Genomic DNA, 27,492 nt, shown 5'->3' on the forward strand with positions numbered 1-27,492 from the left:
TATTTATTACTTAAATAATTAAAAATTAAGACTAAAGTCATATCTCGAACTTTTTCTTCTGGCCAAGATGAAATAAGACTGGATATACCCTGAAACAAATGAAAAACTAGACAAAACACATTAAACAGTAGTTTTCAATACACTGGACTTTAGGCAAAGAAGGATAGTGATCCCTGAAGGAAAGAAAACCACCGACGCAGCTTACTGCCTTGAATTTCTAAGCCATGATGCAGGAAGGAAACAACCAGGCAGAGCTCAGTGGACTTCCTGAGTTGAGGAGATGGAGCTGAAAGTTAAGGGAGACGAAGGGAGATAGAGTTCCCAGGGCAGAGGACCAGGGAGGAGAAAACTACACAAAGTGGAACTCCAGAGATTTGCAGAGGGCACCCCTCCCCTCAAGTATTCAGCAGTGTACTGGTCAGCACATGTACATGAGGAAACTACCCAAGGCTGGGGAAAGGCTTAGAGGAAACAGTACCTGGAACGCACACAAGTCTAGGAATAGAGGCTGTTTCCACTAGCCCAGACCAGAAAGCCTCTTAATCCAGGAGGCACTATGTACACAGAACTGGGGAACAATTAGCCCTAGAACAAATGCTCTGGTCTCACCTAACAAAGCTTAAAAGCAAGACCTGAAAGGATCCAACTGTTTCCAAGTTGGATCCAACTGTTTTCATAGTTTTCAACTATGTCCCAGAACAAAAATAACTGATATCCAACAAGTTAAAATTTATGTCTGGCAATGCAATAAAAAATTACCAAGCCTACAAAGAAGTAGGAAAATATGACCCATAATGAGGGGAAAAAGAAAGTCAATGAACAGAAACTGACCCAGATGTTAAAAGCTGTTATATGTTCAAAAAGTAAAGATGGAACATGCAGAAACATGAAAAACACCCAAACTGAACTTTTAAAAGTGACGACACCTGAAATGAAAAACACACTGTGTAAGATTAAAAACAGATTAGACATAGCAGAAGTTGTTAGTGAATTTGAAGATGGTAATAATCTGACATGAAACAGAGAAAGATTTTTTAAAAACCTAAACAGTGCATGGGTAAACTGTAAGTCACCTTCTAGCAGCCTCTGTGTAATTAGAGTCCCCAACACAGAGAATGGAAAGAACAGAAAAAGATACCTGACGAAACAGCTGAAAGTTTTCCAAATGTGATGAAGAACCATAGATCCAAGAAACTCAACAAACCTCAACCACAAGAAACAAAACTACAGCATAGCACATCACAATCAAAATGCTCAAAATGAGTGATAAGGAGAAAAATCTTTAAAGAGGAAAAAAAAAAACATGTACTGAGGAACAAAAGATAAAGATGAGATTTCTCATAGGACACGATGCATGTGAGAAGATGTTAGATCAACATCATTAAAGGGCTAAAAGCAAAAATGTCAACCTAGAATTCTATATCCAATGAAAACGTCTTTCAAAAACGAAAGCAGACACACAAAAACTGGAAGAATTCATCAACAATACCTGTACCATCAAAACTAGAAATATTCAAGGTTAAAGGACATCCTTTAGGCAGAAGGTAGATAACACCAGCAACAGGTTATTTACACAAATTAAGGAGGAGCACAGGGATGGTAACTACGTGGGGAAATACACAGGACTTTTCATTATCATAAAAAAAAAAAAAAGAAAAAAAACCTATTGTGAACACCATTCTTATCAAAATAACAATTTGTCTCTAGCAATGTTTTGGGGAGCCTTCAATACACTCTTCTGGATTTTAAGGCTGATAGGTGAGTATTTATTCTCTCTTCTTAGTCCAAGTTCTGTGATTTAATATAGAATATAATGTTGCCCCAAACATGGGCCTAAAGAACCAGATTTCACATACCAGCATGTGGCTTTGTCCTAGATATTTATACCAAAGACTGAACAGAAACCCAATTTTACTTTATATGCAATCTGAATAAGGCAGAAAGTCACAAACAAGCTTTCAGATATCTAACAAGATGGTATTCTGATAAATACTTGTTTAACTAGCACATAAGTAGATGATTTCTAATGATTTGAGGAAGATCAACTTGCATGTCAATCCCACAGGCATACCAAGTCCTCCCTCCAACTATCATTTCTAAGGCTCTGTTCTCCACTGATGAATATGTCCCTCAGTTACTATCTGCTAGTCTTCAGGAGCAATGAAAAACTGAGGAGACAAGCCATCCCCCAACAGACTAAGGTAAACTCACTAGCATTAAACTTCATAATCAAAATATAAAAACATACTTTAGTTAATAAAAAAGAGCAGATTAATCCAACAAACATGTAGATTTATTTAAAATCAGTTTGGTACATGATACAGATTGGTTTTGCAGTTTTTAATGAACTGAAATAGAAATTTCTAAATACAGCAGTGTCTGTGCAACAAATATCTATAAGGTAAAATAAGGGATTTTAACAGAACTACAATCTGCATGAACAAATCAGATGAAAAATCTGAAAAGGTTTCTATATACCTTCTGGATTAAAAAGAACCCAAAAATTATTAATGGCTCAAGATACTAAACTGCTAAAGGAAGAAGGGGAAAAGCCTGTGAGTTCTGTTGTAAGAGCTCTTTTTGTAAAATCTAATTCCACATTATGATTCTGTTAGAGCAGTATTCAAAATTACAGAAGATGAGAGGCTTCATCAGCTATATTTTCACAAAAGTAGCTATAGTGTTAACATTAATGTGTGGCAAGGTATTCCTATCTAGGTAAAGGACAATTATACCACTGTAGCTAATTTTTACCACTTTGGGAGAATGGAAATTCTGTATGTTTTCAACTGAATCTTGTATCTTAAAGCACTCACTAAAAACTAATAGCCATGGCACCGTAATAAAATTTTTTGTGAGGTACCTAAAATATTACTACTGAGGGAAACAAAAATGTGAGGTAAGCCTACCTTTCCCCAAAAACCTTTGAAGCCAGAGATTTTAAACAATTAAGGCACTTGAAAACATTAGGTATATGTACCAATGTGCAAGTAAAACAAACTTTAGCTGTACCAGCAAGTAAAGAAGAAACAGTAAATCTTCATTTTAAGAACCTTTAATTATCTAAATGTAAGGAATTTTGGCTTATGAAATGGACCAAAGCAACTTGTCATTTCTTACTATAAAATATTGAAAACCAAGTGCTAAACACAGCCACTATAGGCTAAAGAAACTAAAACAAAAAACCTTAATGACCTAGAAAAGCAAAAGCTCATTTTAAACTGCTTTAAGCCTCTGAACTAATCCAATGTGTCAAAGGCAGGGAAGAAGTATCCCTCTAAACCTGAAAAAACTAGTGCTTCATAAGGAAGCTAAAGAAATAAAAGTATGCATGCTTATACTACAGCAATTGAAATTGAGAAGAAGAAAAGGATGGAAAAGGAGAAAAAAAGTACAACCTGTTTATCCAGGGCAATCATCATTAAAAATCTACAGTAATCTGATCAACTAAAATTTTTCATGAAATTACACTGCTCACGTTTGCTGTCTCAAAACTTAAAATGATTGTCTCATTTAAAGAGTTAATAAATGATTCTAAAACAACTTCTTTCTTTCTTGCCTTACAGAAGTTACTTTTCCAGAAAGCTTCGTGGAAATCCTTTTAAGGTACAACAGTGTTAGGATAATTTTTTGAAGTACAAAGGAAAATATAATTAAATCAACTTTATCTCTATACTTTTTAACAGCCATAAGCAAAACGTTGGGAGATTCAATAGATGAAGGCTTTTGACTTTGTATAACATCCTTTAAATTACTCAGGCTTGAAATAAAGTAGGCAAGTTTTCAATTAAGTACTAACAGTATGGTATCTAAAAGCAGGTTTACTACTGCTCACATCAACAGTTACATCCTCAGTCCAACCTTTCCCTTCATTAATGTGAAAGAACAAATTACCAACATTTTAAGTTACAGTCTACCTTTCGGTCTGTCTTTTAAGGCACTGTTCTTTATTTTCTCAATGATATAAGGTGCTTTACAAGTATGAACAATAACCTGCTACACTTTAATGTTTTGTATCCTTTCCATTCATTTCTTTAAATCTGGAATGTAATTCCCTGTGTGGCATCTTTTTTCTAATGTAGAAAAAATAACTTATCAAGCACAAAATTTTACTCTAAGGATACTGCATTTATAAATTTATTCCACTTCTGCAACGATAGCCCCAAATCCACCTGATTGATGCTCATTTGGCACACATTCTTCTCAATTCTGGTCACTAAACTACATCCTGAGTTAGGATGAAAAAATGCAGCTTTCAGGCTTTAAAATAACTACATTTAAATTGCCAAGAGTCATGAGGTTGTCTGCGCAGGACAATGTTTTCCATCACTTACAGAGTTACATTTGGCATGTCAAGAAGAGAGAACATAATCCCACAGCAGCAGCCATTTAAAATAAAAGAAGACAGCCACAAGGATTCATGCAGAATATTTTACATATTCCCGTTGAGCAAATAGATTTCACTGATTTTTCTTCAAGGGCGATGCTCCTATATGCATCCTTTGAACACTTAAATATCCTAGAATAGCGTCTTCCATGTGGGACATCTTGAAAGATAATATTTTGGTTTCAGTGAGTTACACACCAGTCCTTGTTAATTTAGCGGGTCTGTTTACAGAGTGTGGTAGTTTCGTTCTTTAGATTTGCAGAATTTATAGAGAAAGAAAATTACAGCCTGCACACCCAAGACAAGGACAATTCCTCCAATGAAACTGGCTGCATCAAACGTAGACTTCCGTGCAGGTTGTGAAGTCGGAGTTACAGTGGTATTAGTTGTACCTGTTAAATGAGATGAAAGAAATAACAACACTTAATATGTCTCATGATCCTCTATGATAATTTTAAGACTCACCTGAGCTTCTTTTTTGCCATGTGTTAAATTCTATGAAGTATTTCCTCTTGTGTCAAGTCTTTACGGCTTCCTAATTGAGGAAGACGACCATTTACCAATCCCGTTCTTCATTCTATCCAGCAACATCAAATGGTCAATGCTGCTATATAATTTCAAATATGAAAATGACAAAAATGACTCTCCTGGCACATTATGCCCTGGGAACATGTCAAGCACTTTTAAAACCTGGTTTCTTCAGACTACATATTTTAGTTAATTGCTAGAGTAAACATTAATATTTGTGTTTAAAATTTATACAACTTTTGCATTTTACTAAATAAGGTAAATAAAAATTTGATTAGCTTTTCAAATTACAGAAGTAATCTTAATAATCTACAATTATAATCTTATAAATCTGCAATTTGTAATTCTAACAAGCAGAATTCACCATTAAAGACATTTAAATTTTACTCTGAAAATGTTATAATGAAAAAGTATTACCAAAGGAAATAAAGCACAAAAATTTAAATTCCTTTTCAGGCAGTAAAATGTTTCAACAAGAAACAAAACAAAAATTCCTTTTCAGAGACTAAAATGTTTCAAGTGGAGCACCATCCGCTTTAACAAAAAGCAATTTCTTTCTTTTTTTAAAATTTTTGGCTGTGCCACGCGGCACACAGGATCTTAGTTCCCCGACCAAGGGATCCAACACACGCCCCCTGCAGTGGAAGTGTGGACTCTTAACCACTGGACCACCAGGGAAGTCCCAACAATTTTATATTTAAAATAAAGTTTATTTTCTTAACTGGAATAGCAAATAAACACTGGTTCCTGTGGCTGTATAAGTTGGCCAGCTTTAAAATTAATTACAACTGTTCTGTATTTCTTCTTGTGAAGACAGAATGGCTTCGCTGCAATTTAGAGAAAGGTAGCACAAGAATGAAACCAAAAGGATCAAAAAAACCATAAATATTCATGAGAATCAAAACAGTATTATAAATATGGCTGGAGGGAAGGGTTCCTAACCTGTGTACCTACAGTGCCCTGTGGCATAACCTAAATATGATTTAGTTAATAACATGTCAAATCGTTAATTAATAAAAAGTTAATTTTCACACACACTACCAAAGGTTATAAAGGAATATAAGACATGGTAAGAAATATGAGGTGCACATTTGGTAGTGATCTTGGCTTTTTAGACCCTTCACAGCAAAAAGGATGGCTATATTACCTTCACTCAAATTGCCATGGTCTAATACAGCACACAACGAATCCCTAACAATAATCAGTATTTAATTTTTAAGTTATAAGAAATTAGATTTCACCTACAGGTTGTACTAAAAGGGTTTTGGAAAACCATTACCATTTAATTCTAACATGTCATGCCAAATGTGATTACACTTTAAAAATCCAGAAGAGGACTCTCAGCAAACCTATCATTATTGCTTTAACAGCCTACTATCTTGGTCCTCCAAATACAAGAGATGAATTTCAGTTCATAACTATTCATGAATAAAATTGGACAGTGATAGCAGAAATAGTAAAAGGCAACACAGCACACACATCCTACCTCACTGTTAGTTTAAAAAAACCTCAATTACCTGATGTAGTAGCTGTGGTGGAAGCTGTAGAAGGGGAAGGCGGAGTTGTGGTTTTAGCTGGAATGTAAACAAAATGTATTAAAATTTAAAATTTCTCAATTATCTAGCACCTTTTAGAAACACTACTACCACTTCAACATGCTTTCAAATTTTTTAGAGAATAAAGGCCAAATCTCAGTTAATGGTTCAATAACATATCTATGCATCCAAAATATTAGCTCTGAAGTGTATTTTAAAACATTAAGCAATCAAAAACTTCTATCTATGTTAACATCTATGTACACATCTAAGTATAAAAATTTATGTATACACCTGGATCAAGTTGCAAAAAGACACACAGAAGGGCAAGAATTAGTATTTAGGTGAGGGAACTACAAGTTCTTTCCCAATAATCTTGCTTCCAAGACAAAAACTATTAACTTTAATAAGTCAGGTAAGAAACAAATACAATTCAGTCTATGTAAGTATCAAGATTTGCTTATCTTCTTCATTTCCAAGGCTTGGCAAACTTTTCTTAATGAGGCAGACAGTAAATATTTTAGACTTTGTGCACTGTGTAATGCACCAGCAGTCAAAGACAACAAGCAAATGAATGGACATGGCTGTGTTCCCAAAAATTTTATTTAAAAGAACAGGTGCCCTGGGGCCATAATTCCCCATCTAAATGATATTAAGAGCCCAAGGGTAAGCTCTCTCTACCACACTGCATGAGTGTCTCTAAAGAAATGCACTCATGGGAAGAATCAGTTTGAATGTAAAAACATTTTAGGAACTAAAGCACTATACTGAGACTTCTGATAGTATCGATACTACTAATAGATATTAGTAAACGCTGATATGTTCACACACATTTATTTGTACCCCTTTCTCTCTAACTGTAAGCACCGCGGTCCAGCTCTTGGTTGGACATTTAGGTCATCTTCCATTTCTGCATGCTATGAACATCTTACAGGGTAATATTTGATCTCATCTCTGATAGGACTGATTCTTATACAGAATTCCTAGATTAGAGGGTATGGTTATTTTAAGACTCATAATCCCTTCAAAGTTTTTGTTGCTTATACATTCTGTGAAACAAAAAATATACTTCATAAATTAAACATGTATCAAATTCTTTTCAATCTTAAAATACTAATTTTGTCTGACAACATTAGGGGAAAAAATTTGCAAATTTGCTATTTGTTTCTCACTACCAACCTCTGAACATGGTAAAAGATAGATATAGATATATATATATATATATTTTTTTTTTTTAAATCTGCACTGGTTTAAATCTCTGAAGCACTAGAAGCCCACTACATAATCAATGAAGGCAGAGCTATGAGGTTTAATTTTTGGGTATTTGTAAAAGTTGCCCTCACTTTTTAAAAAATAATTCATTTTTTGAAATAGGCAAAACATTTACATACTTTTACTTTTAACCAAAGTATTACACTGGTAAAATTTTCAAAATCAGGCACTACTTAGGGAATACCTTGTTGACCTACCCTATGTTCCTTTCATTTAAAAAAATAATTCATAGGTTATAAAAGCTGCTACTGGGATAGAAAATTTAGAAAATACAGTAGAAGCATTTAAGTGACTCTATCATTCTGAGAAACATGTTACTTCCTGCTGGCCATTTTTCTAGACATGTATACAACAAAAAAATGAAATTGTACTGGAACTACTTAGCAGTTTGTTTTCTACTTAATATATTTTCCACTGTATTTCTAATATAATTTAGTCATTCTACTGTAAGATATTATGTTACCTATAAATATTTTTATTTATGTTTATAATACTTATATTATTTGTACTGGTGTTAGACTATATAATTAACCTCACTGAAAGCCTATCTACATAAATCAGATTCTCCTTGCATTGTTTCTTTAACAGTTCCTTTATTTCTCACTTGCTCTCTTCAGCAGCTGACATGGAAAGAGACCATATAAAGGCTGCTCTTCAACCACTAATTACCACTCAATTGATGCATTTTCTGCAAGCAAGCCCTGACTTCCTTCCACTTCAGAGAACCAAAGAGAGAAAACAAAAGACACTCAAGGAGATCACAGGAGAACCCAGTGTAGAGCAAGTAGAACTACATCAAGATTCATAAGGAAGAAATGAAAAGCAACCCACAATAGTTTTGGGGAAACTATTTCCTCCTCTGCCCCTCTCTGTTCATATCCTACCTTCTGGAAATCCATATTCTTTCAGTATCTCTGCTTTCATCAACTTTTAACACATCCTCCTTGTCAATGACTTCTGGTGGTTTTATCAGCACACCACTGTTTGCTCTCCAAAATACTTTCTGTAGAATTTGCAGATTTCCATGGAGTGACTACTCCCATTGTAGCCATTAATTCAAGCTGCCAACATAGTATCACTGAGGGTACAGGGGGGATGAGCTGTGCCAGCAGAAGCTGGTACAAGCTAGCTCAACACTGCCAAAGTCTTTCAAAATGAGTTCTTAGCCTTGTTACACCATTTGACTACTTTTTCCTCTGAAAAACTACACTTAAAACGCATACACACACAAACACAGGTTTTCTTAGGCACACGTCTCTGGGCTTACTTCTCTGCCCATCCCTACTCAGTTTCTTATCCAGTCCTCTTCCCACCTCTTAGACATTACTGTTCCCAAGAGCCTGGTCCTCAAGCCCTGTTCTCTCTCAAAGCTGCTCCAGTAGACTCTACCACTGCCTACAATGGTTAACTTATCTGTGCTGTGTAGCAGAGTTCTCCCATCACCTCAATCATCAAGTGCTTTCCTTTCTACTTCCTAAGCCAATTTGCATACATCTGCAACTCCTCCGCTATTAGTTCTCTAGAATTACTGCAATAGCATATCTCATCTGTGTTCGCTCTTGCCTCTTTCCACTCACCTCTCTACACAGTTAAAGTAAGTTATTTTATTAAAATGCAAATCTCATCATGCTTCAAACCCACCAGCAAAGTATACAATGGCACGTCCCAATCTGGCTCTTGACCTGTTGACTGTCCAGCTTAACTTGTTCTTGCCTTGTACTGGACACTCCAAATGCCAATTCCCTGACTTTATTATACTCTTTTACCTCTCCTTCACATGAGCTAACCAGCCTGCTCCACTTGGGAAGTTCCCCTCGGATTTTACCAGTGTAATTTCAAGACTCAGTCAACATCTCCAGGAAGCTGTCACCACATATTACTCAACACACACACCTTCCTACAAATCCCCCAACACACTGTGCTTCCCGACCTTTCATAGTTCCTACAATAGACAAAATACTATCTTACTTGTGTTCCTATATCCCTATCTTCTAGCCTAGTACTTGTCCTGGAGAAGATGTTTTTTAATTATTTAGTCTTACTATCAAATTGGTAAAGATTTTTACAAGGAGATATTATTTAATTGCTATTGAAGATGTGGTAAAAAACTTTCCAGTTGTTGATAGGAATGAAAAGCATATCTTTCTGGAAAGCAATCAGTATTAAGAGTCTTAAGATAATCATATCCTCTGACAGAGAATGCTGTTTGAATCAATCCTACCAGAGATGACAGCAAATACTTTCCTATAAGATATTCACTGCATGAAGAATGAAAGATGATCTAACTATCCAACCAAGAGTAGATGGGTAAAGTGCATACAACAACGTGTGCAGTTAACAGGGAGAACAATTCAAACCTGCATGGCCATATCATCCAATTTCCTAATAAGTATATTTATTTAGATACACAAAGAGAAAAGTCTGTAAGAACTGAAAACCTTTTGGTGTACCTATGGATGATGAGAATTAATTTCCTTTAGGCTTCTATATTTCCTTAGAGTTCCACAAAATGCACAAAAAGCTGTTTGCAGACTCAACGTACAAAGCTACGGCAAATCTGCTCAAATTCAATGAACGTGAAACACTATAGTTATGTTTCACTGTCACAAACAGTACATGTTAATGTAATTACTGTAGTCCAAGACTACGTCTACTCATTTTTAAAATCATACTGATTTTTAGATATTTAATTACTAAAGTTATTCATCAAAAAAAGCTTAAAAACCTTCAAAGGAAGGGGAAAAGAGTCAATTATCTTGTATTACCTGTAGAATTGGTTGGCAATGGTGTGGCAGTGGGCACTATTTAAAAAAACAAACACACATGTAAGTCAAAGCTGTCTAAAATATCACAATCTGTAACACTATTTCCCAACCTGCAGTCATCTGAGTACCACTTTCACAATGTTTTCATTTAAGTGCCACATATGGAGTAGATAGTTGCTCTGTACCAATATTGGCCTTCCCTTCTTTAGAAATAGCACCAATTTTTAGTGACACCCTCCCATGCAAAGACATTTCTTAGCCTCCCCTGCAGCTACGTAGCCATCTGCAACTGCTAGGAAGTATCTGTAAGGTAGGGGTCTCTCACTTTCCCTTCCTCTTCCTGTTGGCAGGAAAACCATTTTGATGGCTGGAACATAAGCATTCACCTTGGAGAATAAGGTCAAAGCCATTTCTGAGGAATGACACAGTAAAAACCTAGAAGGAGCCTGGGTCTCTCTAATGGTTGTAGAGATGCCTCTCTAGCCCTCTAGCTGCACTGAAACCCAGATTTCCTTTACACGAGAGCCAAATTAATCTATCAATTAAAGCATATTAATTTGGGGTTTTATGTCCTTGATAGCCAAAACTAATTCTAACTGATACATCGTCAAATGAGTAGAATTACTTATTGTTTTTCTTCAATGTATTTTAAAATTCTATACTTAATCTTACTTCTAAACAATATTATCATAAAATCACAGGTACACACACATTAAAATAAATATTAAAACTGTTTGTTCATTTACCACCTAAACCATATTATGGACTCTACATTGGGTATAACTGATCTCATACTAATCAAAGTTTCAGTTACAAAGTTCAAGTTGGGATGGGGGGAGGCGAGAGGAATGGGGAAACCCCACCAAAATTAAACAGTTACAGGTAGTCTTTCAAGGTTACTGACACACTCCAGAAAAATCTTTTATTCTATTTATTATCTACACACCAAATTAGGAGTTTGACTTTTCCAATTAATTTATAATCTTGTTAGAAGAATCAGTTTTCATCTAGGAATTTTTAAAAACTATTTCCTGGGCAGAGTAAAGGTTAAATAACCAAGTTCCCCAAACCAAAGTACAGAAAATGGAGGAATACAGAGAGGATTCATTTAACCATAGCACAAACTGATCCAGACTGTGATAGTCACCAGTACCATAATCAAGAAAGTGCCAGAACAAGGTTGTCCAGGCCTGTAAAATGCAAATAAAGAGAGGGTGTAAAATACAGTGAGTATCTGGAAGAGTTAAAAGAAAAACAGAGGAGGAGATATCTGTACCTACAGCACCACAGTATGTACCAGCAAATGACTAAATCAAGCTTCAGAACACTGTCCTTTCAGCAATCAACATGAATATACTATTCAGATCCAAGTTTGTAATGAGATTAGAATTATAGAAATGCTTTAAACCAAATATTGAAATAAGGCTTCCTGAGGCAATGATCTTCCTTACCTCTTTGTAGCCACTTTTCCCAGACGCCAATGTGAATACTTACCAGTACAGAATTCGGTGCTGTTCACCACCTTGCAATCACTAACTGTTGAATTATCTGAACAGTAGCTTTTACCTGTTATTGGAAGGGGACGGGAAGAGCATCAATTATTCACATTATCTTTGACTTTGTTACTATGCTCCAGAGTTGCTTCCAAAAATCAAACTCAGGTATAAACTCTCTAGAAGTCCACGGATAAACAAAATACTTTATTATCTTTTTCCCCTTGTTTTAGACATATTACACAGGATCTCTCCAAACATCCTTTTAAAATCCACATGAATATACTGAACAGATAAGTCAGAAACACGTATATCTCAGAATTGTGGTACTATACCAGGAAGGTTGCTAGAATCCACAAGAGGGCTGAGCAGTAGGGAGAAGTCCTTAGAAACTAATAAAGGCTTAGTAAACATGAGAGGTGCCCCATAGCAGCAGTGGGATCTCTGTTCCAGATCTCTGCTTTAGTCTTCTACACTTTCTAAAACCACTTTCCTGGATGGGAAGACTTGTAACACCAGCAAGGGAAAGCCTTCCCCAACATATCCTACAGTAAGGCAGGCATTCAATCTCCAAAACTTGCCAACTCTGCCATACAAGAGGGGAGGGGTACACTCTTAAATTCCATTTTATCACCTAAAGGAAAGTGACCCTTATACAACAAAGAAGTTAATTTAATTCAAACTTAAGCTAATACCTTAATTTTAAAAGAGGCTTTTAAACTTTGTTACGTAGTGACATAATTTCCAGAACTCTTCAATTTTTCAATGAAGAATAAAAAGCTTAACATGTAGCTTTGGCTTTTTCTTTATATATAAAACAAAAAACCTGAGAAATTGTTTTACTGATAAGAAAAAAATGCAACCATCTTACCTTAAGAAAACAAAATAATTTATGCTGTAATCCAGTGGTTCTAACAAAAACCTTACTGGCATTTCAAACTATCTCCATCTAGCTCTTTATCCCTCAATCAAATTAAAGACAACTTTAAAACTTAACAATAGCACAAAAAAAGTCACTCTCTTCCCACCTCATTCTCCCATATCTAAGTATCCAACAATGCTTCATAAGGTCTCTTTATAGTTCATCTAGTAGGACATCTACAGAAGATAAATGCCTCAGACATTTTACTGGGGAACAGTTTTCAGGGGAAAATCCCACAGCTTTCTCTCACAGCTAATTTCAGTGTACCAGTACACTTAACCTAACCACAAAGGTCTAAAATTTCTCTTCCTTTTAAAGCTATGGAGCCTTAATTATCAAGTCTAAGAAATTGAAGGGGGGAGCATAGGAGACAACAAAAGATTTTAGGGAGAATATTAAGCAATTGGTTAAAGTTTAAAGGAAAAGTATTTGATTTGCAAAATAAGTAATGCACACCATCCCAAATGTTTTACATAAGTTTCAAGTGTTCAAGAATACCTTGCAGTATTTTTTAAATGTTAGAACAAAACAATACTGAACTCTCAAAATTAAAGCAATCCCAAAGTTTCTTACCTTTACACTCTATCCAAAAGCAGGTAGTATTAGCAGCATTAGGATCAAAACAGGAAACACAGTTGTTGCGGCTTTCACAGATTTCTGGGGGTAGGAGTGGGGGTTAAAATGTATAAAATCAATTAATTGGTATCTTATTTTGAGTTTGTACTAGTTACCATTTTTAAACAACAGCAAGTATTACATACAGTACCAGACTTACTATTTCAAGAAAATGGCAAAACTGTATAACCCATCCACAGATGAATGGATAAATATGTGTTATACACATACAAGGGAATACTATTCAGCCATTAAAAAAAAAAGAAATCCTGTTATACACTACAACATGGATGAACCTTGAGGACATTATGCTAAGTGAAAATAGCCAGTCACAGAAGAACAAATACTGCATGATTCCACTTATATAAAGTATCTAAAATGGTCAAAGTCTGAAGCAGAAAGTAAAATGGTGGTTGCCAGGAGATGGGAGAGGGGAAATGGAGGTTTGCTGTTCAATGAGTATAAAGCTTCAAGAAAGATGAAAAATTCAGGAGATCTTCTGTGCTTATAGTTAATACTGTACAGTACACTTAAAAATCTATTAAGAGGGTAGATCTTACGTGTTCTTTTAAAACCACACACAGAAAAAAAAACATTATAAAGTGGCTTACTAAAAAATTCCTATCATTATAAAAAACTTATGAAGCCAGAAGTCAACTCAAGAGAAAGGGGGGAAAAAGCACAAGCTAGTGGGAACGCTCAGTATTTCTTGGTACCTATCTAAACAACCCCTTTTTGCACAGCAACTATTTCAGACACTCAGAGTTTCTTGAGTGTTCCTTAAAAAAGAAAAATACTGGAAAAAAGGCTGTTGCGAGGCCAACACTATACACAAGGAAATCACTGCCCCAAAACATCAGATGTGAACTGGAATTTTTAATAGTAATAAAGATTTATTACAGGTTGAACCCAAGCTCCGATGATGCCTATCCTGAAAAATCTGAGATCGGTAATTCATAAATGGTCCACTCTTTCCGGGGTTTTCCATGACGGGAGGATAAGAGACAACACATCTGGAGGGGACTACAGTCACATAATTTAACAAGTTAGCAAGGTCTTTGTCAATAATTTAAGCCAAAGGGCTCTGAGACAGGACATCAAAGGCAGCTAACTACAATTCAAGGTCTGGACAAACAAATGGACTATAGAGTTAGGCTCTATACATTTTCCTAGAAGCTAGATGCCTCCAAAAAACATTCTCATTTGCTTTCCCCGTGCCTAAAAAATAGTTCTGCACAAACACATTGCATTTCAATATTTATCAGAGATTGGGACATATACCGTACCCTTTGGGGAGTGGCAGGGAGTCACAAAGTAGAAATAAGTTATTCAGAGGTTTGTATACACATGAAAAATGCTAGTTGTTTAAAATCTTCTGTGCTTGATGATGAATATTTGGGTAGCATAGTGTATGTTATTTACAATGAACTAAACTTGCTGCCTTTCAGGCTGCAGTTTATCCAACCACCACTTAACATAAAACACAAATCATCTCCTTTGCACTCATTTCAATTACACAAATGCAATTAACATATTTCCAAGCCTCTCTTTAAACACACACACACCCCACCCCAACCCCCCTGAAAAAAATTCTAGGAGGAAACTACCAAATAAGCAGAAAACAAATTCTGCTCTATCATCTTAGAAATAGTGCGGTTAGAATATCCAGTATTGTACTGCAATTTCCTTTCTTCATTAAAAGATGTTTGAATTTTACCATTACATCTTTCTAAATTTAACAAATAACATTAAGTTTACTATATGTGTCATTAAACTCCTACAAAATACAAAAACTAGAGAAGATATTGTAAAACAACGTGATCGGCCTAAAAAAAAAAAAAAAAAGGTAAAAATTCTTACACTTCAAGTCTTCGGTCTATATGCCAGTTACTCCTTACCCAATATTAACTAGGATAACCAATCACAATAGACTGCAAGTTTTAAATATCTAAGGTTCTTCACCTTAATTTAAAATTTACCTTCCCTCCTCTCGTGCGTGTTGTCACGGCATTGACAATTTCTGCTTTAAGATTCAGTGTATGCCTCAACCAGTCTCCAAATCGACTGCAGAGCTTAACAAAAGGTCCTGGTCTAGTTTTAGAAGAACGACAAACCTGGGTTCCAATCTCAGCCTCACAATCTACTAAACACACGGTTCTGGCGGAGTTACTTTATTTATCTCCATCCACCTCCTAGGTTTCACCACTTATCTTCTAGTTTAGCCTAAAATACTAACAGATACATGCGAAGCACCGGGTACACGAATGGGTACTTTTTCTCCTTTGCACACAGCACGGAGTGCAAAATTTTCATTAATTAAATGTTCAAGTCTCAAATATATCCCATACCTATCCGCAAAACCGATGTAATTAAATCTCAAACGACTTATTTTTTCAGACCTATGGCTGAGACACCAGCGAGCATTAGTTTGCAGCGTCTCTTTCCTTCTTTCGCCAACTTCGGGAGAAGCCTCCCTTCGAAAAGAAGACCTGGATGGACAAACGACTAACCCCAGAGAGAGGGAGTTCGGTCTCATCGCCAACTTTGGAGGCGGTAGCCTCGCCCCATAATCAACCTCACTGCCGCCACTACGGAAGAAAGCCACGTCCCCTCTTCGGAGCCTCAAGTGAGGATGGAGATTACAAGGCACTTTTAAACAACACCTCCAGGCGGGCAGGACACTGTTGGGCCGGAAACAGCCCAACGGCCCCAAGGCTCAGCCGCCCCTTCCCCCCGGGGCGATCCCCAACAGCGGCCACTTCTGCCCGTCCACGGCCGGACTCCGACGGGCCGCCATGTTGCCGGACAGCGGCCCGCCCCGGCCCCGCGCGCACCACCGGCAGGGAGAGGGCCGGCGGGGGGGCGAGAGCAGAAAGCCCGTTGGGCCGGCGCCCACCTGGTGCTGGAGTGGTGACCGTCGGGAAGGTCGGCGGCGGCACCGGCGCTGTCGTGGTGTTGGTCGGTAGAACCGAGGATGTAGTCGTGTTCGAGGCCGGGGTGGTGTTCTGAGCTGCGGTCATCACGCAAAGCGAGGCCAGGCAGCCAGCGGCCAAAAGCAGCGAGCGAAAGAGCCCCGACATCGCGTCCTCCGCGCTGGCCTTGGAGCAAAAGCTAAGACACCCAACGTTGCGCCCGCTCCTCCGTCCCCTGCGGCGCCGCCTCTCAGACCCCGCTCCCCCCGCGGGAGCGCGCCGGTGTCACGTGAGGGCGGCGTGCGGAGGCGGGGAGCCGGCGATACCAACTGGAATCCTACGGAAGGGGGAACAGAGGAATCGAGAGGAAACTGAGGGAAGATTTTCCCCAAAGCGACTGTACTGGCCAAGCGGAGAAACTGCCTAGACACAGGAAACTCTTATTTGCCCTCAGGTGGCCACACAGGGCGCGGCTGGGCTTTTCTCGTTCCTGTAATAGAGAAGGCTTCCCCCCGGCTTAGATGGAACAACCTACATGATGTGGCGAAGGAGTCCTCGCGAACAACCAGCTTGGTCCCACGTGACCTCCGGGGCAGCACTTCCCAGACCTGAGACCCGGTGGGCGGAAGTTGTTTTCAGGCGTTTAGTTGAGAAAGAATTAAGTTTGTACTGTCCTCCCGCGTTCCCAACGTGCTTGCATAAGTATGCTTCGTAGGACCCGCGCTTTTTTCCTTGAAAGTCGATTTTGCTGGAATTCTGTAACCTTGTGCTGGGACACCCCAGGGAAATAGAGGCACGACGCGGTTAAGGAGTTTCTGCGCCGCCGCCCACGTAATGTGAGCGGCTGAAACACCGAAAGCGGTCTCCTGCCTTCCAGCCGGGAACGCACACTGTCTACTTCTGTCACGCTTTCCCACTCTGACTTATATAAATCTGGCGATTTCAGCCAGCGGTAGCAGCAGCCAGTCTGTGCCACCGCTGTAGTCGAAGAATCAAACAAAGAAAGACGCTATGGGTTGGAAATCCATCTGGTCTGTTCCCACCCCCACTTTACAGATGAAGAAACCGAAACTTAAAAAGAGACTTGACCGTAAAGCACAATTGCTTGGCGTCAGGGCCGGTTTTCGAAATGCCTGTTAATATTATGTCACTGCTCAGGCTTTTAGTACGGGTGAGCGCCATCTGATGCCCAACTCACAAAAATATTCAGAAGTGCAGCCATGCTTTTATCAAATGGTAAAACTTAGGTTATAAAAGCTGTATTTAACGCTGTTTTCAGCTATTTGTATTTATCATCTAATTTTAATTACGTGCATTTAGTCTAATAAAAAAACAACATCAGTTGCTTTTGAGATCTGCTTTTCTATGGAAACCCCAAAAAAGAAGACTGCATAAGTGCTTTATCATTTTTTACCTAAACTTGAAGCCTTTCCTAACCCTAAAATCGAATCAGTGGGATGCTTCTGTACCCTCATGACTATGAATATTTGTTCCATCAACTACACTAGTTGGAGATTTGCTTGGATGTAAACAAGAAACTCGGTTTTTGACTGATCCAACCTATGGCCAGAAGCGTGAGAGTACAGACAAGTAAGTAAGTGAGGTCTCATTATCAGCCTTCAAACAAAGAAAGGTATTTCTTTTCTCAGGATACTTCTCACACGGTATTTATTTAGCACATAACCATCTGACACCAGACCAAATGAAGGCACGAGTCAACTTTTTTTTTTTAATATTTATTTATTCATTTGGTTGCGCCGCATCTTAGTGGTGGCTCGCGGGCTCCTTACTTGTGGCATGCATACTCTTAGTTGTGGCATGTATGTGGGATCTAGTTCCCTGACCAGGGATTGAACCCCGGCCCCCTGCATTTGGAGCACAGAGTCTTAACTACTGCACCACCAGGGAAGTCCCTCATTGTAGTTTTGACTTGCATTTCTCTAATAATTAGCCATATTGAGCATCTTTTCATGTGCCTGTTGGCCATCTGTATGTCTTTTTTGGATAAATGTCTTGTTTAGATCTTCTGCCCATTTTTTGATACAGTTGTTTGTTTTTTTTGTTACTAAGTTCCATGAGCTGTTTATATATTTTGGAAATTAAGCCCTTGTCGGTTGCATCCTTTGCAAATATTTTCTCCCAGTCCGCAGGTTGTTTTTTCGTTTTGTTTATGGCTTCCTTTGCTGTGCAAAAGCTTTTACATTTGATTAGGTCCAATTTGCTTACTTTTGTCTTTATTTATTTTGCCTTGGGAGACTGACCTAAGAAAACGTTGCTATGATTTATGTCAGAAAATGTTCTGCCTATGTTCTCTTCTAGGAGTTTTATGTTGTCATGTCATATTTAAGTTAAGCCATTTTCATTTTATTTTTGTGTATGATGTAAGGGAGTGTTCTAACTTCATTGATTTACAGGCGTATAATACAGTTTTAACATGTATTAAACCTTGTGTAATATTTAAATAACTTTCAACAAAACTAGAGAACGATTGTAATAAGTCAAATATTAACAGTGAGCTAAAACTGTGTATTCGTGTTCTTACTGTTCACACTGTGATTAGGATTGGTGATAAAATACTAGATGCTCTCCACTTGGACTATGGTATTTCCTTGATAATTGTTCCAGGGTTTCATAGGGGAGCATTACACTTTAAAGCAGGTGTTCTCAACCTTGGCTGAAAATAGGAACCACCCAGACGTTTTGAAAAATACTGATGCCTGGGTACTGATTTAATTCATCTGGAATAAAGTCTGGGCTTCAGGAATTGTAAAAACTCCCCAGGTGTTTCTTGTCTGCAGCTTAGGTTGCAAACCATGCTTTACCCTTGCTTCTCGAAGCCTGGTTCATGAACCAATACCATTCATACCACTTGAAAACTTGTTAGAAATGCAGGTCAGGCCTCACCTCAGACCTGCTGAATCACAATCTGCATTTTAACGAGATCCATATGTGCACCTGCTAAAGTCTGAGAAGACTGCTTTACGCTGTAACCTGTGGAGAACTATTCTCCTAAGTGGCCGCAATTCTTAGTGGTGAATCCTCTACAAAATTACATCAAGCAAGACATGTTGTGAAGTTTTTGTTTCTTTATTTGGGTTTTTGCTTGTTTTACAAAGGTATGTAAGGTTATGGTACAAGCAACACAAAACTACTGGATATGCAAGAGTCTTGGAGCCCAGCCTAGGTTCCCTTTAGGCTGGCACTTGAGACACATTTATTTTTATTTCTATACTGCTTTAAATCCTGGGCAGGCTAGAGCTTTTCCCATTATATCGCTTAGTCCTTTAGGAAACAGAACGAAGACTTGTTAATAACTCATTCCTTAGGAACAACCCCCGAGTTCAAAGTAAACTACACCCAGGCAGCTTTCTGATACCAGCATTACCCACTACTTGCCCCTGTGCCCAGGCATCCTTTGTGCTCCTCCCAATCCTGTCTTGGAGTGCTGCTTTTCAGTCGGAACACACCCGATGGATAGTCTGCTTATTAAAATGTTCAACTGATTCTGTACTGAGTGGTAAAGATCACTGCCCGAGCAGCCCAAGCAAGGGTCCCAGTCACTCTTCTGAAACCCCAGACTGCCCTGTTGCCTCTCTAGAAGTGGAGGGCTCACTTCCAGCCCAGCCAAGAGCTCTAGGACCCTGCACCAGGCCTCTAGTTGCTATCCCTTCTGATTGATCAGTGTTTGCATACCTCCCTGCTGCTTTGATGAAATCAGTTTCTTGTCTCATCATTTTTTCTCATTCTTTTCTGTTGTCACACTTTAGTGTTTAATAACTTTTTTATTTGTTCTGCATACCTGTATGCCACAAGTCTCTCATGTATCTATGACTTTAATATATCCCAGTAGTTCTTAACGTGTGGTCTCCAGGCCAGCAGATCATCATCACCTGGTACATGTTAAAAATGCAAATTCTCCAACCCACTCCAGATCCGCTGAACGGGAAACTGGTGTGAGGCCCAGGAATCTGTGTTTTAATAGGCTCAAGCATTTCTGATGCTCACTGAAGTAGAAGAACCTATGATTCACCACGTTTTCAAAGCCCCCTATCAAGTGTCAAACTTTGTAATTTGTGTTTTATGTGTTACTACTGAGTTTGTTACATTTTGTATGATGTATACAATTTATTGGAGATACGGACCAACTAGATTTGCAAGTTGAAGTTGCGATTCCATTTTGGGAAGGGTAGTGGATGGTATAAGCAATATAGTAGTTTAAAAAATGAGTTTCCATGAGGGAAAGAGTATCACTAGGTTGACAGAGATTAATTTTAATTTTGAGGGTATACCTTTGAATTAATTCAGTCAATTGGAAATTAGTATGTTAGTGAGAATAGCTAACACTGAGCATAACAGGGACTTGCTGTTTCTTGAAATGATGATGATGTTCTTTCTATCAGTGGCAGTTTCTCTGTTTTTTGTGGGTTGACATTCCAGATGGGAAGATAATTTTTATCAAATTTCTGCTATGTGTCCAGGATCATTAGTGGTGTCTTCACAAATTATCTCAATCCTCAAACCACTATGAGATAGATGTACCCCGATTTTACTAGTGAAATTGAAGCCCAAAAGTAGATAATAGTATTGTTATTGATTTTATAAATTTACTCAGGGAACCACTGAAGTTTTAGAGCCTGAAGGGAGCTAACAACTTCTTTACTCCTATTTGTTCTTTTTACAAATGAAGAAAATGCAAGGTTAAGTGATTTGGGCACCATTTTGCTAGCTAGCTGGGACTAAAACAAACACACCTGATTTTAAATATGTATAAAATGTAAATAGCATAGATTCCTGAGGTTGCCAGCCTATTCATTCATTAACAAATAGCTGGCATTGTTTGGAGTTGGGGGAAACATATTCTTTAGATAGAATTTAAAATATTTATCTCAAATCTCCCAAAATAAACAAAATGAAATGATACCACACTCTGCTTATTCACATGGCTTGGTGTAAGACAGAGCATATGTACTTGACTTTGCCATATCAGCATTTAGGGCCAGGTCACATAACTAACATTTTGTACAAAGCATCAGAATGCCTCTACTCTCATATTTGTAGACTTGGACAAATTTAGAATTCCTTCTGTTTAATCAAATCGGAATCTTTCATTTTGGTTAAATCAAAGTCTTATATTTGGAGTTAATTGGGATAAGCTTCTGAGTCCTCTGTAACAATCAGTCTCTCCAAACGATATAGTTAAACATAAATCATTCTAAGACAATATATCCTAAGACAGAAGTATCATGTACCTTTAAATGATGGCAGTAAGAACCACTGCATATACAATGTGTGACTAAAGTTTTTACACAGCCTAAAAGTGGGAAGTGAGAGCAAACAAAGTGACCATGAACTTGCCATCCTGTAGGTGGTTAGCAGAGTTCCACCTTTACACTGCAGCCAAGCTGAAAAATAAGGGGAGCTGGCATCAGCTTCTTACACCCATGCAAATATCCCAGTTCTTTCACGATATCAGATAGGTGCTTAATGCCCTAATATGCAGGTTCATTGCCAGTAAGAATTGCTCTGCCGCTTGTTATTACATGACTAATGCCTGTAATGTTTTAACCAGGACGTTTGCAACATGTCAGTTTCTTTCATCCCGTGCTTCAGGAGTTGCTGAGAGCCTCTGCGGCAAGCCCAGCGCCCCTTTGTTTGAGGTGTCGCCAGTGTGACTGGAGGAACCCCTCCAAAGGCCCAGGGAGTGGATCTGGAGGCTTCATACAAACAGCTTGAATTCTCAGGTTGGCCAAAACTCCTAACTAAGAGTAGAAGAAGAGGAGATACCTCCTCTTCAGTGTTTCCCAAATCTGGCTGTTAATCAGTCATTGAGGAGTTTTTTCAAAATACAAGTTCCTAGACAACACTCTGAAGGTCATATACCAGGATTTTATTAATCATACGTGTATCGAGCACTTACAGCATAATTGGTCGTATTCTAGATCCTGTCTACAAATTCCTGATCCCCTGAACCCTCACAGCAGCTCTGTGTGGTAGGTACTACTGTTTTGAGATGAGGCAATAGAGGCACAGTGAAGTTCTTACGTGAGTTCATGCAGCACGGGAAGGGCAGAGCCAGGATGCAAACTCAGGCTGTCTGGCTCTAGAACACACATTCTTAACATTCTGCTGCCCCTGGGTCACTTGAGAACGTGACACAGGCAGTACGCTTCCTCCCCATCCACCTCAGAGCTTAGGATAGAACCATATGGCAATAGCAATGAAGCTGTTATTAGAAAGAGAAAGGGAGGGAGGGAGGGAGGGAGAGAGAGAGACAGGAAAAGAGAGAAAGAGAGAGGGCAGAGAGAGAAAGAGAGGGAAGGAGAGAGAAAGAAAGGAAGGAAGGGGGGAAGATAGAGATATATATAGATGCCCGATGGGAGCAAGGGAGTAGGTTAACTATAAAGGGCTAGCCAGAGGGAGGCTTTTGTGGTGCTGAAAAAGTTGTGTCTTTATTGTGGTGCCACTCACACAGATCTACAATATACAGGATAAAATGACAACTCTGCCATTGTCAGTTGCCTGGTTTTGATGTTATACTGTAGTGTAAGATAGGACCCCTGGGGAAACGGTGATCTGTACACAGGGCTGCTCTGTTCTATTTTTGCAATTACTTGTGAACCTACAATCATTTCAAAATTAAAAGTTTTTAAAAATCCTTTGCCTCCCTTTGGCAAGCCAAAGGTCAATTAGGGGGCTGTCTCCTTAAGATCAGCTCAAAGAGAGATTGTGCTTGGAAGACAAACCTTCACTTAAGGGCAAGAGAAGTGCAGTGGGTCTGGGCAGAGCAGCAGTTCGACAGCAGTGGTGGCGGCAGCTCAGCACAGTCACCACTAACAGAGGCAGGCACCTCACTGACTGCAAAAAGGGGGCTGAAACATGTTGCTTATGTCTTGCAGTGATTCCCAAGTGACCAGTGCCCAGGTGGCTTAAATAAGAACCTCTGGGGAGAGAGCTAAGCAAATGCGCAGAATCCCTGTCCCACATCTAGAGATTCTGCAGGTCAAGGACAAGGTCCTGTAGTCTTTGTCGAAAAACTTCCCTAGGTGACGTGGGTTTGAGAATCTCAGCTTAAGGAGCAGCTGATAAAGCTGGATCCCAGTAACATCTCAGGAGACCACCACCACAGGGACTATAACCCAAGCCCTTGGTTTTCATATGGTTGGTATGGCTCAGAGACAAGCATTCTATTCATAAAACCATCTAAAGTGTGTATCCTTTTCTGAATGTTATGTATAAACAATGAAGTATTACAATGAATTTTTTTCTGTTGCCTCTCTGCTATTTGGTTATTTACCAATTTTCTTATGGCAGAAATATAATTACAGACACCAACATAATTCTGTTATAGGTACAAATGTTTTAGGATTCAAAGGCCATTAGGTACTGCTGCTAAATTAAGAATGGTTTTGACTACAAGTAACAATAATTGACCAACAAACAGGGATCTATTTGTCTCAGATAGCAAGAAATCTAGACATAGGGAGTTGCTGGTATTGGTCCCGCAGCTCAAGAATTGGGGCTGACACCTCTGTTGTTCTCTTGGCCTTTCCTTCATGGCTCCAGCCTCTCTGCATTCAAGACTGGATAGAGGGGAAGGGGCAGGACCACCGGCATTCTGCTGCTGTCTTACTGGCCAGAACAGTATCCCATGGCTACTCCTAGCTGCAAAGGAGGCTAGAAAATTGTGTATTTTGCTTTAGGCAAGAAAGGAAAATGGGGAGGGATTGGGTGTTGGGAGAGCTAACCTACAGCATCCGCCACAGCTTTCAAATCAAATTTTAACAAACACTTTAATTAAATCTAGAAACAGCTGATCTGATGTACAATAATAAATCATCAGAAAATACTGATATGAAGGTTAGGCATAAAACTCTCCACTGTCAATAATTACACATTGTTGTATTGGTCTTTCGTTCTCTGTTGGAACCAATTCTAGTTGATGAAGAACATCTGTTCCTTCAACCAATTGCCTATATAGGAGAAAAAAATGGAAAATTCAGTCAGTCATAAATTTTCACATTTAGCTTCCATTCCTAAATTGAGTCCTATCTAGCTTAGGCTAGGCTGTTTCCTACAAATTAAATTAACATCAGTCATAAATATCTTAAATAGCTCTAGATATGTCCACTTTGCCATGCTCCTCCACACCTGCTCCGAGACCCTTCCAGTCTGTTATCCTCACTGCCATCAGAGCGATCTTTTCAAAATGCTAATGTGGTCTCACCTTCCCCACTTAAAACACTTCAATAATTTCCCATCATCCTTATGATAAAGACCAAAGGTCTCTCCCATGGCCGGCCTCCCCACTCCCCTTGAGGGTGCCTTGCAGCATGCTCCCTTGCTCTGTCAGTTCCAGCCAGACTGGCTCTCAGCACTTCAGCCACCACCCCATGTGCCCTTCCTGCCACAGCTGTCTCCTTTGCTCTTGCCTCCCTCTGTCCCCTGGCCTGGTCACCTCCTGGCCTTCCTTCAGATCTTAGCCATCACTACCTTGGGGGATGTTTCCCAGACACCGCCCCCCTCCCTGCCCTGCTTATGTCAAGTTCCCCCTCTCCCTTATAGGAGTGATCAGGGATAAATTTGACATTTATTTCTATGCTTCTTGGATTCATTTCTGATTCTCCCCTGAGGGCAGAGATCATGCTTTTGCTTAGTGCTCAGTGCCTAGCACAGAGTGGGCACCTCATTGCCATCCACTGAATACATGAATAAAAGACAGCCCAGAGCCATGCTAGTTTGGGTCTCTGTACATGTTCGCTGGCCACAAGCCAGAACTCCCTGAGTGGAACTAGACTTCTGATGGTTGTCTCAACTAAAAAAAAGGCAGCAGAGGCCAGAGAGATATCTCTAAACATAGGACTGTGCCCTCTGCCAGTGTTTGGGTTGAAGCAGTGGTTAAGGGGAAGGTGCAATTTCCATTTCATGATCCTTTATGGGGACAGTGTCAGTGCTGACACTGACCATCTCTAGTCATTTCTTTTCTGGGGGGCTCTATTTTTGCCATCCCAATTAGAAAACATGACACAGAGCAGGACACAATATACATTCTGAGGATGAAGAGCAGGGAATAAATGGACAGATTCACCTCTGTCCAAAGAGGCTGTGAAGGGCTTCCCTGGTGGCGCAGTGGCTGAGAGTCCGCCTGCCGATGCAGGGGACACGGGTTCGTGCCCCAGTCCGGGAAGATCCCACATGCGCGGAGCGGCTGGGCACGGGAGCCATGGCCGCTGAGCCTGCGCATCCGGAGCCTGTGCTCCGCAATGGGAGAGGCCACAACAGTGAGAGGCCCGCGTACCGCAAAAAAAAAAAAAAAAAACCAAGAGGCTGTGAAGCCTATTCTCCATATTGGTTTCACAACTACTGAATGAACACCTACTTTGTGCACCTTTCCACTGTGACAGGTGTTAGGGCACAAAGTAAGTGAGACTCAGTTCCTATTTCAAGTTGTTCACAGTGTGCCAAGAGGACAAAGAGGCAGTTTGATTTTGGTAGTTAGGGGGGGTATTTCTGACCTAAGCCTTGAACAGGAGTTTGGCAGACTGAAGGAAGGCAGAACGTAACAAGACAAGCAAAGGCCCAGAGGCTGTTCTGGGAGGGATGGTACTCTGGTCTGGCTGCAGCTCAGCTGCCATGTTCAAAGCTTCCAAATCTACATCTCTAGCCCTTGCCCAGCTTGAATACCTACTCCTGGTATTCAGGAGTTGCCATCTGCCTGTCATACAGGTATCTTCACTTGAAACATAACTTGTCCATCTTGAATTCATGATCTTCTCTCCCATATCCTCCTCCTTGTATTCTCTACTGCAGTGAATGGCACCAGCCATCCAATCAGTTCCAAAATCCTAGGAGTTCCTCCAGATCTTCACTGCCCAATATGGTAGCCAATAGCCACAGGTGGCTATTTAAATTTAATTAATTAAATGTAGTTCCTCAGTTGCACTGGCCACATTTCAAGTGCTAAGTGGCTTATGTGGCTAGTGGCTGTTATATTGGGCAGCACAGATCATAGTACATTTCCATCACTGCGGAAAGTTCTATTAGATACCATTGCTCTATACCTTTCCCATAACCTCACCACCAACATCTAAATAGTCATAAAGTCTTGTTGAACCTAATTTCCAAATATCTCTTGAATTTTTCCATTTATCCCCTGCTCATCTGTACTGCCAGTGCCTTAGACTAGGACTTCATTTATGGCCTACTATTACCATCGCTTCTTTTTTTTTTTTAAACATCTTTATTGGAGTATAATTGCTTTACAATGGTGTGTTAGTTTCTGCTGTATAACAAAGTGAATCAGCTATACATATACATATATCCCCATATCTCCTCCCTCTTGTGTCTCTCTCCCACCCTCCCTATCCCACCCCTCTAGGTGGTTACCATCGCTTCTTAACTGGCCTTTCTACCTTCATTTTCATCCTTTGCCAATTAATTCCTCACTTCTGCTAAAAAGAGATTTTTTTCAGAACAAGAACCTGGTCATGTTGCTCCCAATTGAAAATTCTCCATGGCTTCCCAGCCCCTTCAGGTGGGGGTCTGTGCTCAGCAGCCTGGCACCCACAGCCCTTTGAGAGCCAGGACTTGGCTGTCTCCTCTTCTCCAACCTCTACTCTCTCCATTTCCCCCTGGGCTCTAAGCTCTAGCCAAACTACATGACTGGTAGATAGGATACTCCTTAGGGCCTCTCTACAGAGGTTCTTCACTCTTTCTAAAATTTATTTTACTCACTTTGCTTTCCAGCCTTCTCTATCTGGCTAACTTCTACATGACTTTCAGTACCCATTTCACCTTCTCATGAAGCTTCCCGTGACTCCTCCCCACTTTAGGGGTCCCTTATAATGAAATTAATTCCTCCCCAGCACTATCCCCAACGTATACCCCTTTGACCTATGTATGTGTGAATGGAGATCTTACAGGCTTGTATTTTGATATTCTTTCCCTGTGAAACCACAGGGCAGGGCCATCAACAAGACTGTGGGTTGATGCAATCTCCCTTAAAGGGCATTCCCAGTGTCTTCCATCTGAAGACAAGACAAGTTCATGTACCAGAAACTAGGGCT

General features: G+C 39.4%; 2 protein-coding genes and 1 long non-coding RNA gene across 4 annotated transcripts in view; 1 reads left to right on the plus strand and 2 right to left on the minus strand.

Moving 5' to 3' along the window:
- Positions 1–2,271: 2,271 nt before the first annotated feature.
- Positions 2,272–16,705, minus strand: CD164 (CD164 molecule). Its single transcript, XM_024755629.1, has 6 exons — positions 16,414–16,705; positions 13,476–13,559; positions 11,982–12,053; positions 10,488–10,523; positions 6,433–6,489; positions 2,272–4,779 (listed from the first exon to the last, which is right to left on the minus strand). The coding sequence occupies exons 1-6, from the start codon at positions 16,595–16,597 to the stop codon at positions 4,613–4,615; spliced, it is 600 nt and encodes a 199-aa protein (XP_024611397.1). The 5' UTR covers positions 16,598–16,705; the 3' UTR covers positions 2,272–4,612.
- Positions 16,706–16,822: 117 nt separating this feature from the next.
- The window catches only part of LOC112406678 (uncharacterized), a 38,530-nt gene continuing 27,860 nt past the window's right edge, over positions 16,823–27,492 (plus strand). The window contains exon 1 of the long non-coding RNA XR_003004604.1: positions 16,823–18,019. This is a non-coding gene — a long non-coding RNA (uncharacterized LOC112406678). The remainder of the gene's footprint in view (positions 18,020–27,492) is intronic.
- PPIL6 (peptidylprolyl isomerase like 6) overlaps positions 24,201–27,492 on the minus strand; it is a 31,342-nt gene continuing 28,050 nt past the window's right edge. For both annotated transcript variants that reach the window (XM_024755598.1, XM_024755608.1), the window contains one exon: positions 24,201–24,399. In XM_024755598.1, the coding sequence (XP_024611366.1) occupies positions 24,288–24,399 (112 nt within the window). In that variant the 3' untranslated portion in view covers positions 24,201–24,287. The remainder of the gene's footprint in view (positions 24,400–27,492) is intronic.

Source organism: Neophocaena asiaeorientalis, unplaced genomic scaffold (assembly GCF_003031525.2).
Source record: "Neophocaena asiaeorientalis asiaeorientalis breed wild unplaced genomic scaffold, Neophocaena_asiaeorientalis_V1.1 scaffold105, whole genome shotgun sequence".
NCBI classification, from domain to species: Eukaryota; Metazoa; Chordata; class Mammalia; order Artiodactyla; family Phocoenidae; genus Neophocaena; species Neophocaena asiaeorientalis.